Genomic DNA, 13,581 nt, shown 5'->3' with positions numbered 1-13,581 from the left:
AGAAGGTTACCTTAAGGAAGTAGGAATACTTAGTTTTGTAATGTAAAGAATTTTCCTCTTATTTCTTCTTTGAGCATCAAATGCCTATCATTGGATGAAGATGTCCACATGGAAGATTCACTGTCATACTCATTGATACCATTCTGTACTTAAAGAATCATAGATATAGGATATACTGGAGTATGCACACACATACAAACACACACACACATACACATCATATGCACACATATATCAGGTAAGTAGCAATGTCAAATGAAGTGGGACTGCTTAAAGAATTTGTAGACTTATTAGGTAGCTACTGGGAATTCATAATTAAACTAGAAACCTACCAGATAGATTGGGAAATCACTATTGTTTACAATCTATCCAGTGTAAACATCAACTCACCTTTTATTTTTATACATACTATAGATGGAGGAAAAAACTGAAGACTGAATGTGGTCTTAGGAATCCTATGTGCTTTTATTTTTAGATCCATGGAAACACTCAATTTTAAATTAAAAAATTATATTGAAACATTCACTCTCATAAAATCTCATAAAACTAATTTCAAGTGTTTTGTGGGCATACATGGCTAGTTGTTACAATTCTGGAAAGCATGGATGTCATATCTCTATTTCAAAAATATCCTATTTTATACCATAGTTAGTCCATAGCTACCATGGGCTTTATACTTTATTCTTACAGATGTTTTCCATTTTGGTCCCTAGAGAGCAAATGGAATATCCTTATTATTGAGCTCTTTCAAAAAGGTGAGATATTTTAATGTAGTGAGGTATGAGAAATTGTTATAGTATAAACTCTTAACATAAATTTTGCTTCCACGTGGAAAATCTTTTGGTTTCTTTAAACAGTATTTCAAAGGATGAATGTACATTCTATGTGTGTTTAAATTACTGACAGTCAACTAATTGTACTTTTATAAGAAGAAACAGAAACTAACATAATACACTAATTTTTGTTCATCATTTACTCAATGAACAGTGTAATGAAAGGAGGTTTAAGTTTATTTATGCTCTGTGTATACACACACACACACACACACACACACACACACACACGTAATCCTAAACATTATCCTTTGTGTGGTACTATATTGGTGTGTAGCATTATCTGCGTGATACATGATTGATATATAAGTTATATTTCATTAAAGAGTATAAGTACCCATGTGGTATATATGATATATCACATACATAGTTTACATGCTATCATTTATTACCTACCCAATCAAATGATGAATGACATATTTTAAGTATAATTTTAGTCTATGTATTATGCCCTTGTGTTGTAGTTTGTATTAGTATCTAGTAGCTGGTGTCATTATTACCTATTTTTATACCAAGGCCAAAAAAAAAAAAAGAAAGAAAGAAAGAAAGAAGGAAAGAAAGAAAGAAAAAAAGAAAGAAAGAAAAATAGAATCTAGCGTTCTGTTATCATTGCTGCTGATTTTCTAAACCTAGATCCTGAAACTCAGCTCTGTTTGATATCCTTAATTTTCTAGCTACAAAGCTCTTGTTCCTATGCTCACAATTAGTCACTAGTAGTATTAAAAATATTCACAGAAGTGGTTGCAAAATATTAAAAATATAGTTATCTCCATAGTTTCTGAGTCTATTAGTAGATAACTCATGTAAGGTGTATTTGAAAAAAATGAAAGGTTGTATCACCATCCTTGCCACAAAGCCTTTTTGATAAGCTTATCTCTTGACTCCTCCTTACAGAACTGCAGGTGGCTTTGGTCCAATGACATTCCTGTATTATACAGAGAATTGTGAGTGTGACTGGCTATGGCATTTTGACATTCCTGTTCTACACGGAGAATTGTAATTATCCTGATAGGATGTCACTCTCTCAGGGCAATGATGTTTACTGTAGCTGTCAAACCACCAGTAAGGGCTCACTTAGTGGCTGGAGAAAGATCTATCATGAAACTGACAAGAAAAAAAAAAGAATAGGAGATCATATTTCAGAGTCAAAAATGCCATAGGAAAACTTTAGCTTTAATGTGATAGGCAGTTGATTCTTTTCTAGACACTATGGTTTGGATTAATTCTTATTTATTGACTCCATTTTAAGATAGTTTGCCTGGAGGTAACCAAGATAGTGTCTATGAACCCAAGCCCCCTGACACCTTTCTCACAATATCACCTCTCAAAAAAGAGTTTATCTTTCCTGTAGTGTCATCAGTTGCTCCAGGTCATATCAGAAATTTTTGAAATAAAAACACAGCCAGTATTGTGAGCAGTTAGTATTCAAAACGAAAAGAAAGATTAGCTTTTATACATTAAAGGTATCATGTAACACAGTAAGTCACCTGTTTTTATTTTATGTTTTTTTAAGTAGGTCAAGGAAAAAAGATATGAATTACATTGATTAAAATTAAATCAAATGGGATGCTTTTGCATGCTTAATCACTCACTTCAGATCTGGGCATGTGGTGTCTTTATTTCTTGTTTCAGAATCATATTACAAGTAGCATGTTTAGAGGAGAATAAGGAAACTTGCCTGAAAATTTAAACTTTATGCAGAGAAGGAAAATCTATAGGAACATTGCTTAACTCCTTAGAATAGTGTGGACACTGATGGATTTGAACTGGGTTATATAGTTTATAACCACTTACATGGAACATCTGTTTTTCATTTGTTATACTACCAATGTAGTATTGTGTATATGTGTGCATGTTTGTATGTGTTAATATTTAATATGTATTAAAGAAATAAGAGTCTGCATAATAAAACATGTGTTTATACACAATGTGGTTTTTTTTTTGACCAAAATTCATAGCATCTCAACTTAACTCATTTCAATTATTGCTGAAGCCTAAATAGTTATTTCTGGATAAAGTATTGAATATGTAAATTCATACATTCATTCTTTCATGGGCTGCAATTATTCTCATCACTTCAGTAAACATAGTACCAAGCATTCCAATGAACACAAATGCATTTGCTTATTAACTCAAAAGCTTCTTCTAAAACCACAAATTGCTTCTTTGATTACACTACTAAATTTTCTGTCAAAGCCCAAATAAAGGATCGCCTGTTGATTTAAAAAGTGTTTTGCATGGGCTTATTTCCCAAACATAACTCCAAATTTCCAAAGATTCTGATGTTGATTCTTTTTGTTTTGTTTTATCCTGTGGGCCAAACTGTAGAGTTTATTTTTCTCCAACTTGTTATTTATATTTGTGTTTTGCTGACCAGATTTGGTGTGATAAAGTAGACAACTCAGAGGACAATTATTTCATGCTATCCATTGTGAGGTTAATTATATCTTGCAATTATTTTTATTGGATATTTTACTTATTTACATTTCAGATGCCTTCCCCTTTTCTATTTCCCCTCCCTAGGAACCCACTATATCATCCCTCCTCATCCTTTTTCTATTATACCATTTTAATAACATGTAAATATTAAGGTCAGTTCTAGCTTGAGGAAGTAGCAATACAATAGATACAAATAGTCAAGGAACAAGCACACAAATAATCAAAGAACAAGCAAGGCAATAAACAAAATTCCATGAACATTCCTGTGATCACTGTTTCTAGGGACTTATCAGCATGACCAAAATATCTGAGCCAACTTCCCTGTCCTAACCCAAAGTCATTTTCTAGTCTGAAACGTAATTATTTGTTCTAGCCTAATATTTAGATTACTGCCTGAAATTACTTCTTTGTTCTAGCTTAAGATTTAGATTCCTGCCTGAAATTACCTTTTTGTTCTAGCCTAAAGTCAGATTCCCTCCTGAAGCCCATTTCCTTATCCTTGGCCCATGTCAGATTCTTGCCAAGCAGCACCTAAAGCTCTCCGATTCTCTCCCTTTTTTAAAATTTCATAAACAAGATTTAGCCTGTCTTAGGTCATTCTGCCAAGAATTCCTTCCTTACCCATCATGGAATATGCATTATCAAAAACAATGCATTTCTGTCTTAGGTTGGTAAGGTTCTGTGCAGAATCTTACCTGTCCTTGGCTTGCCAGCCTGTTAATTAAATAACTCTGTCTGTCTGGGATTTGATTTTAAGGTTCAAGCCATGTGCTTTGGCTGCCAACATATTGATGTTGTTAAAGACAAGCTACAACACGATGGGCAAGAATAAAATTGTTCCTGGGGCAAAAATGGCTAGCATGATCAAGTGAAAATATCCCAATACCATTTACTTTATTATTAAGTCTGTTAGTTTAAGTTTCAAGAGATGAGACTCCCTAACTTTGTAACCAAGTTGAATTGGCAGACTTCATTGTCTTAAATCACAGTGACAATAAAATATGTTTGTATTCACTGATGTTAGATCATACCAGTGTGGTTCTATGTAAGAGGTAGTCATATCTTATCATAACATGGATGAAAATGAATCATAAGTAGACAGTATATGAGACCAGTAGGTCATTTTGTTTTGTCTTTTCTGGTTGGCATTGACCATACACAGTAAAGAATACATGGAACCTGAATATTCATAAGATGATGAGTTGAGTTTGATTGCTCTATTTAGGAAATGTCCATAAATAATTTATCAATTTATGAATTTATCAATTGATGTGATACAAGATGTTAGAATTTTTCTAACAGATATGATCAAAGTAAATTAAGCTTTTATTGCTTAAATTGTACCATGAGGTATCAAAAAGGTAGGTTTTTGTGCTTAACGTACTATTGTATAAACTTCACACACACATACAGGTTATTCTATCTTTTCTCTCTTCCCACCAGCTTGTTTATTACTTGTGGAAGGCAATTGTGCACAAAATTTTGCCTCTTGTAGTTTTAGGTTCTTGAATGTAACATTGGAAGTGTTTGTCTTTTAGCAATCGGGACTATGCATTTTGAAATGCTTACTTATGATACATAACAAAATTACAGAGACCACTGGTCCCCACATGCTCATCTGCCCTAAAGAATTGTTTTCATAAGGCAATCTTCATTCAACTGCACCCCTCTATTGCATCAAGGTCAACCCTGGTTTCTCACTTCCTGTATTTCCTTTGAAGATTTCTTGTTGTATAGAGGAGGTAAAGGATTTACAAAAAGTATGTGAGTCAAATGTACACATCCTCTAGAAATCTAGAACCCCTAAATTTATGCCCCTAAATAAACATTTCTAATATTTGCTCAGGTACAAGTTTCCACAGGTGTCTGCTTCAGGAGTGTTCTTCCACTGTGAAGACTTCCAATTGGCTCCTGATGTGAGGGGTGGTAAACTATGTCATACTTATGAATCATACAAAGTAAATCCCAATCCATGCTCAGAATGAGCATTTGAACACTGAGGACTGACAATAAATGTGTAAGATCATTCTAAAGTGCTATGACATGATTATACAGAGTTGCTTAATCCTATGACATTTACAGTAAGCTAAAGAAACAAGGATAGTCAGCTTCTGAAGCACAAGGTAAATGTTATATGATTGAAATTCTGCTGTGTGCAGTACCAAGAGTTGTGGCTCTGGCTGCCTTTGCTCCAGATCCTTAGACTGAAGCTTCCAAAATGGAGTCTGTGTATGCAAATGCACTCTTGGGATGCCCACATGGTAGAAATATTGCATTCTTATACTTGAATGGGCTTTTTTTTGGGGGGGGGATGGATTTTAAAATTTCATGATCAAAGAGGAAATTGGAAAGGTTTTACAAAGAACTATACATTTTCAATACTGAACAACTATATCACATTTTACAAACTTCTGAAATTTGTGACCTTAATGTGTGATGTAATTGCCATAGTTAACTCTCAGATGTAGCCATCCATTAGACATTTAAATTCATTGAGATTTGAAGTTCACATTTAAGAACCACACAAGTGAATTTAAAATCTTGCAAAAAATTAATATTTAAAATCAAAATATTTTGCAAGCCTTCTTTGTAGAAGTAGCACATGGCAAGATTGGACATGCAGACCAGTTTTCCGTATTGCTCTGAAGTCTCAAAATTAAGATTGGATTTTTCAGTAAATAAAATTCATCTGGCCATATACTTTATTGAAAAGTAATTTGTATATCTTCAGTTTTCTAGTTTATTTGTCTTCAGTGATGTCTATGTGTGTACATAATGTGAATTTATGTGAACTGTCTGTATTCAGAGCTGACAGAAACCAGACTAGAGTTTCAACTCCCCTTGAACTGGAGTTACAGTCAATTGAGAACTGCCTGACATAGGTACTGGGAACAAAACCTGAGTTCTCTGCCCGAACAGCCAGTACTAGTATCCACTGAGCCATCTTTCCAGCCTCAATTTTTCTTATCAAGATAAATATGAGACATATGTAGAAATCAGTTCCTAATATAAATATTTTGCCTTAAGATCCTGGGACACATTTTTGTTTCTCAGAATAAAGTAGTTTTTGGAATTCTAGTCCCAGACCTAACTTACATATTTCAGAGTTGAAATAAAAAATAACTCTTTTGAATACATTTAACTTTCAGCAAGTGAAAAGAAACATCAATATTTAATAAGATACTGTGATACTTTTCTATCACCAGGGGATGAGTTCCATTGAGTGATGGATTTAGTGTTTAGAAGGAGAAAAATAATTATGTTTTGTGAAGATTAACATTCTTCAATATAACTCAAGAATACCTTACCTCTGAAGAGTTTTGTTTGGAAGTACCCAGGCACGTCTGCTGTAGCAGAGGCATATTTAAAAGCAATGCATTCTTACTTTTGTGCATAGTAAAGGAATCTAGCGATTGTGTCTATATGATAAAAACCAAGTTAAAGGAAGTATGAAACGTTAATACATAATAGAACAATCTTTCCTTTTTTGCTTCTTTACTTGAAACTTAGCAATGGTAGCTTTTAGACCATAGACACTTACGGAAATAAAGTTTTGCGGCAAACCTTTTATGATCTTTTAAATCTTTTAACCTATTAAGTAGACAAGAGGAAATGATTCTCTATATTTTTATTTATTCTTTACAATTTTCCACACAGCCATTGAACCTTTATTATTCATTAGCTAAACATAAAAACATAGTTTTTAAATGAAGCCATTAGGTATACTTAGGTTCCAAACATTCTAAGTCCTCAGCTATAATGTTGCCTTCTTTTCCCCTTTACAAACTGTATTTCATAGCTAATAAAAGCATATATAGTGCTGGGAAAGATAGCTCAGACAGTAAAGTGCTTGCCTTTCAGGGAAGAGACTCAGAGTTAGGCTCCCCAAACCCATCTAAAAACCACAGCCTGGTAGAGTTCTTTTAGTCCTTGTGTGGGGGAGGCAGAGCCAATTGGTTCCCTGTGGCTCCCTGGTGGGGTATTTTATCTTACTTGGCAAGAACAAATGAGTTAGAGATGAGAGACTGTTTTCTGTTTCTTATTTTTCATTTTTAGTTGGCAACCAGGGTTCTCCTCTAGTCTCTATATACATTGCATATATGAGTCTCTATCTGCATATATCTTACATTCCATACTCCTGTGTGCCTCTGTGTGCATACACATACACAGAAGGGAGAGAGAACAAACACCATTTGACATTGTCTTTGATTCAGAAGTATATAAAATCAAGTATATCTCTCTAGTTTCAGTTTAGAAACATTTGCTCTGTTCAGTCACATTGAGCTGATTCATAGCTGACAAACCGTGTTTACCACAAGAATTAAACCCACTTATTTGGTTTCCTATTGGATCTTCTACTCACAAGCCAAGTCTAGCATGTGTTTCATCCTTCTTTTGATAACTTCTCAGGGATGGCACAAATGTTGGTACCGTATGTGCAAGTCAATCTGTTCCACATGAGAGAAGATGACCAGAAGGATGGAATGGAGCAGGCAATGCAGAACCAGCAGGTGCTTGCTGGAAGTAGAGCAGAAAGAGAATACAGGGGCAGAGGGTCATGAGGCCTTGACAGGAGCCATTTCCTGTGTTGGCAGTGGTATCTGCCTTCAGAAGGAATGCCTTTGCCTGCCACCATTGCATACTATTGCTTAAGGAAATCCAGTTGGGAACTTGAAATTGTATTTTTCTTTATTACAAGTGGAAGATTTACATTTAGAAAAGTTGGATATTTTTTTCATGTTCACTAAACTGGAGGATTATCAGTCTTGTTAGGAATGTATCTTGGATTGCAGAAAGTAACCACATCATGATTGAAAGTATTTGGACAACAACTTTTGCTCCTGTAGAATGATGCATAGCTTTTCAAAAGCAAGCAAGAAAGCAAGCAAGCACATGCAACTGGATGGCCATTGGGTTTTTAACCTTAATTCTAGGCATCCTGCGCTCAATCCTGAGGGGTCAGAGCTCTGCTTCATATATGTGCTGCAGTTGGCTAAGTCAAAAACACATTGTTAAAAGGAAAACATCCATTTATAAATATATTTTTATTTCAGAAAATCACTGACTTGGAAGAGATTTTTTTTTTTTTCAAATGATGTCTTTATATATTTTTTTAAAGATGGCATTTTCTTTGTCTTATTTCACTCTTTGACAGGAAATACATTTTCTTACATTTCCCCCAGTTTCCCCCTCTTTTATTATACATATTTTATCTTATAGACATTCTGTCTTTCTTCAAATTTAGTTAACAGTGCCTGACATTCCAGTATCTGAGCTACTCACATGAACGTTCTAGTATAGGGTAGGGGCTTTTCTTGTGATAGCAGTTTGCACTAACTCTCCTATTCATGGGATCACATGGCATTCTATTGTAGTCAGGAATTCAAACTATAACAAGGGAGATGAGGACTGAGGTTATCACCCATTTCTATTTTCAAACCAGATTCCTAAGTTTTCAGCTATGTTTCCAGCTAAGTCACTTGATAAAGGAATTAGTCCCTGAAGAGAATTTATGATAGTGGCACCAGGAGCCATGCTATTAGAAATCCAGTTTCAACACTGACTGTCTGTCACCACAGAGATTCCTCCATTAACTGCTTGCATTATGTCTAGGCTAGTGAAGTTTTTTTTTTTTTTTCATGCAAATCTGCAAGTGGTATCTAATTGATTTGCTATACACTTGGTAACATCCCTGATGTAATCTACAAACCTTTGCTGGTTGTAATATAGGTTTTATACATACATACATACATACATACATACATGCACAAACACAGAGAGAAACTTGTATATTTATAATGTGTGTGTGTGTGTGTGTGTGTGTGTGTGTGTATAATTTACACAATGTGCATCTTCAGTTACAGTAGACTATTAGGGTAGGTAACACTGACTCAAATCCTACATGATTCCTACTTTTAATTCATTAGAGATTTCTCATGATCCTCCTGTTGAATCTATACAAATATGTGGATCTTCCTGGATACATGAGCTCCCTTTTTTCAGGAGATAACTGAGGAGATAGTTGGGGAAATGGAGGAGTGAAAAAGATAGCCAATTGGACCAAAGTGCATATCCCACTCTAACTGGCTGATAAAATCTTAGTAAATGTCCACCACAGTATTACCACAATGTCCTGGCAGTGCTAAGATTATTCAGTGTTGCAACTCCTCTAAGCCACAGAGACCCTTCCTTGTATTGCAGACCTATTGTCCAAGAATAACCATTGGTTCCTGCTTCTTTAAAATCAAGAGATGTAATTGTTTCTTCCCAAAGGATGTAGAATAGTTGGGGGTTGCCTCAGTTCCATTTTGCCTGGGAATAGAAAAGGTAAAGACTTATAGGAAGGATGTTCCTAGGCTGTCCTGTCCTGGAAGAGAAAGATCCAGCATTCATTCAATCATAGCATTCTGATATACACCAGAACAGCAAGGAAACACTTGAGATGCTGACCTCCCTACCACACAAACCTATCAGTAACTCTTGATTAAGGCAATGGCAGAATACTTGACCTACTCCAGCCATGCAGTTGAGTATTTTATCAGCAAGTCTGTTTCTCTGGGCTCCAAAGTTATGCCTTCTTTGGTGCCTAGGAAAGCATATCATTATAATTCATTCATGTAGTTGTAAGTTTCAAATTTCTGATCATTTAATTATTTGTATCATTTGTTGTCTTTTATTATTAATTTGCCTGCATTCTGACCAGAGTGTTCCAAAGGCAGGAGCTTTTTTAGGCATGCCAGGAATACACACATAAATTCCCCACCTTTACATTTAAATTTGCAAGGACCTGGTTTAAGGCAAACAAATCATATTTGTACTATATCAGTTATTTGTCAGTTGTTCAAATTCAATAATTTTTTATTGAATCCCATCAATCATAGAGTACCCATGATGTCTTTCTCCTTGATTTTCTAGGGAGACTCTGTCTGTAAATAGTTGGGTCTCAGAGGAAACAGAGTTTCTCCCAGGTGGAAGACTTTGGTTTGCTATAGAAGGCACAGAAGGAATGCCTCTATTTAGGAACTCAACAAGGTTTTAAAAGTCATCAGTGGCTAGAAGTAAATATCTTTCTCTGAGAGAATTAGCTTCATATTTTAGGAGTCTACTATCTGTTAACCAGCTTCTAGCCTTCTGCTGGAGGAGTGTTGTTACTTGCTGAGGAATACTTACATTTAGACAGGCACCAAAGGTTAACTATTGGATCTTCTAAGTGAAGAACATAGTGGAAGTTCCTGATCCAATGTATTTCAGCCTTCCCCTTGAAATGGGATCTAATAGTTTAAACAAATATGCTATTATCTGCCTTCCCCCCTATGTTCCCAACTGAGTGTCTTCAGAATTGGTGTCTTTGTTCACACTTGAAAAAAATGAATGGACATGTCTAAAGAGAACAAGACCAACAGTTATTAAGTCTTGGTTTAAGATTTTAACAGCTTGAATTTCTTTTACCTCCCACAGAAGATCTGGCTCCTCATCTGGGAATTTCTCATTATGGCCTTTAGTTTGGATAGCATAAGAGTCAAACCAAAGTTTATAAGGCCCCATTGAACTCAAGAATTTTCTAACTTCCCTTGGTTTTGGGGAGTGTAGTATTAATTGCTCTACTCCTAAAGGGCATAATTTTCAACTCCTTTCATTAACCAGCTGACCTATGTAATTTATTTCTTTTCCTGCAAAGTGTGAGTTCTTTTTAGTAACTCAGAGTCCCTATCCCCAAAGTAAATGTAATAAGGTTATTGTCGATTTAATAATTTTATTCTTTTGATTCTAGGACTAATAAATCATCCATGTGTTGAAGAAGTCTAATATCTGAGGGATCAGGGAAATTTTCTAATTTTTTCTGAAATTTGGCTAAACAAATTAGGGGATTCAGTGAACCTCTGAAGAAGAACAGTTCGTCTGTACTCTTCTGGTTTTTTTTTTTCTTTCATTTTTTTCTTTTCTTCCTTTCTTCCCTTCTTCCCTCCCTCCCTTCCTTCCTTCCTTCCTTCCTTCCTTCCTTCCTTCCTTCCTTCCTTTCTTTCTTTCTTTCTTTCTTTCTTTCTTTCTTTCTTTCTTTCTTTCTTTCTTTCTTTGCTTTTTGTCTCTGGATCTTCCACCTTGTGAGGCAAATACCTTTCTGCTGTCTTCTGCCAAAGGAAAATTTTAGAGGGTATCACTTAGATTAGTCATACTGAATCACTTGTGGTCATAAGAGATTTTTAGAAATGAAATAAAGTCTTAAAACCTCTGGATGCCTGATAAAGACAATCTAATATACTGTCCACTTGGACTACCCTAAGTCTCATTTTTTTTTCTTAAAATGAGCATTGTATAGAGGGACTTTCAAGGTCTAAAGTGTACCTTCTCAAGAAGACCACTTAGAATTGGCATAAACCCTGTTCTCCCTGACTTAGGAATGGGGTACTGTTTCCTCTTAACTGCATCCCCAAGGCTTTAAGACTGATCAGAGTCATAGTCTGGAGTACACTCACTGTTCCTTGTCCTACCCAAATTGAGGATTTCTCTGATCTGCTCTGAAGTTAGGAGCTGTAAAGATATTGATATTTATTCAGACTTGTTACAGAGTTGATACCTAAGGAATTGATCCAACTATTTAATCACTGATATGGATTTTCTATCAGAGGCTTCAATTCCTCTTTTAAGCTTCAGACCTCTAAATTGTTAAGGTTTGTACTGGAAGGTTCCTGGTCACCTGTATGCTTGCTTAGGGCTCTAACCACTGCATTTACAATCTACTTTCAATTTGGGGACTACAGTTCTTAGTAAAGGAGATTAAATATTTTATAAATTAGAATATTTTTTTGTGTGTGTGTTCCATAGTATATACAATGGTTGCTATCCTTTAAAAGGCAGGCATCATTTAGCTATTTTCTCAAAATCTCTATGCTAAACAATTGATCCCAGTATTGCAATATGCTAAAATGTGTGGGTAATGTAGTTTCATTGTTCAATTTTAGTTATCTAGGAGGTGAGTGATTTAATTAACAACATTCATATATCCTTGTTATCATGGCACATGGGTGGGTTTTTGTCAGTGTACCAACATACTTGTTGTTTAAACACTTTGACTTTTCAGTTAATAGTTATTTAAAGATAAAATTTTTTAGTTTTTTTTTTTTTTTAATTTCCATGCATTAATGAGTATGTCCCTGGGGTTTATGCTGCTACTTTTTTGGTCCCCAGGTGGCGTTTGGGTCTTTTATTGCAGTGCATTGTTGTATAAAAAGCTCTATGTAGGCTTCAGAAAAAATGGGGGAATGACTGCCTCAGGATAGGTCTTTACTCAGACAAATTGAAATAGAGAGTTGAACAGTAACCAATTAATTTATTAAATGTGCTCAGTCAGGCCAGATAAATCAAAGAAATGTGTTACCCACTGCTAGGTTGTCAACATTCGATTGGCCTGGAGTTTCTGAGATAATTATCTCTAGTTTCTGCTCCATCTTTACTTATATAGACCCAGCCTAAATTTTTCCCATGTGAGCTAGTGAACAAGCTAAATTATCCTCAGCTCTTCCGAAAACCCTCAAGCATCTTGAGATGCTGCTTTGCCATAATTTCTACTAAATTTTTCTCTTTGCTTCTCAAATCCAAATCTGTTTTTTTTTTTTTTTTTTTTTTTCAATGCTTTTTGAGATAGGATCTTACTAAGTCACTGAGACTGGCCTAAAGCTATGGAAGTCCTCCTGCCTCAACCTCTTGAGTGTTGAGATTCCAGGCTTGGAGGGCTTACAGTGGAGTGAGTAACATTGAGCCATCTATTTAAGCCTAAATTTGCTAAGGAGAGAAATAATCTTGATATTTACATTTCAGGTGGCAGCTGAATGGCAGTGATATTGATACAAGACTAGACCATCGTTACAAACTGAACGGAGGAAATCTCATCGTTATTAACCCTAACAGAAATTGGGATACAGGAAGTTACCAGTGTTTTGCAACGAATTCTCTTGGAACAATAGTGAGCAGAGAAGCCAAACTCCAATTTGCCTGTAAGTTTACATTTGTAAATATATATAAACCAATATTTTAAAATGCATATATGAATCCGTGTGATCATTTTGAAACAAGGTGTGATTTTTTTAACTCAAAAATTGATTGAATAATTCTGCGTCAGTCTTTTGAGTTTTGAACCCTCCTTAGGTTTCTCTAGAAGGACATAATTGATAGAATAAATTATATATGTGTATTTATTAAAATGGCTTATAGGCTATTATTTGACTAGTGCTACAACAGCTGTCTACCCACTCAAAGGCCAAGAATCTGGTAGTTGTTTAGTGCACACTGCTTGTATCAGCTAGTTTTTGAA

The 13,581-nt window shown here is 35.1% G+C and overlaps 1 protein-coding gene across 1 annotated transcript in view; it reads left to right on the top strand.

Annotated features, from left to right (window-relative positions):
* Window positions 1–13,581, top strand: part of Cntn3 (contactin 3) — a 354,703-nt gene that overhangs the window by 116,921 nt on the left and 224,201 nt on the right. Inside the window, exon 4 of the mRNA XM_034512693.2 lies at window positions 13,089–13,264. Coding sequence (XP_034368584.1) covers window positions 13,089–13,264 — 176 coding nt within the window. The remainder of the gene's footprint in view (window positions 1–13,088; window positions 13,265–13,581) is intronic.

The sequence above is a fragment of the Arvicanthis niloticus genome, chromosome 9 (assembly GCF_011762505.2).
Source record: "Arvicanthis niloticus isolate mArvNil1 chromosome 9, mArvNil1.pat.X, whole genome shotgun sequence".
Taxonomy (NCBI): Eukaryota; Metazoa; Chordata; class Mammalia; order Rodentia; family Muridae; genus Arvicanthis; species Arvicanthis niloticus.
This window is presented reverse-complemented; position numbering and strand designations above follow the sequence as displayed.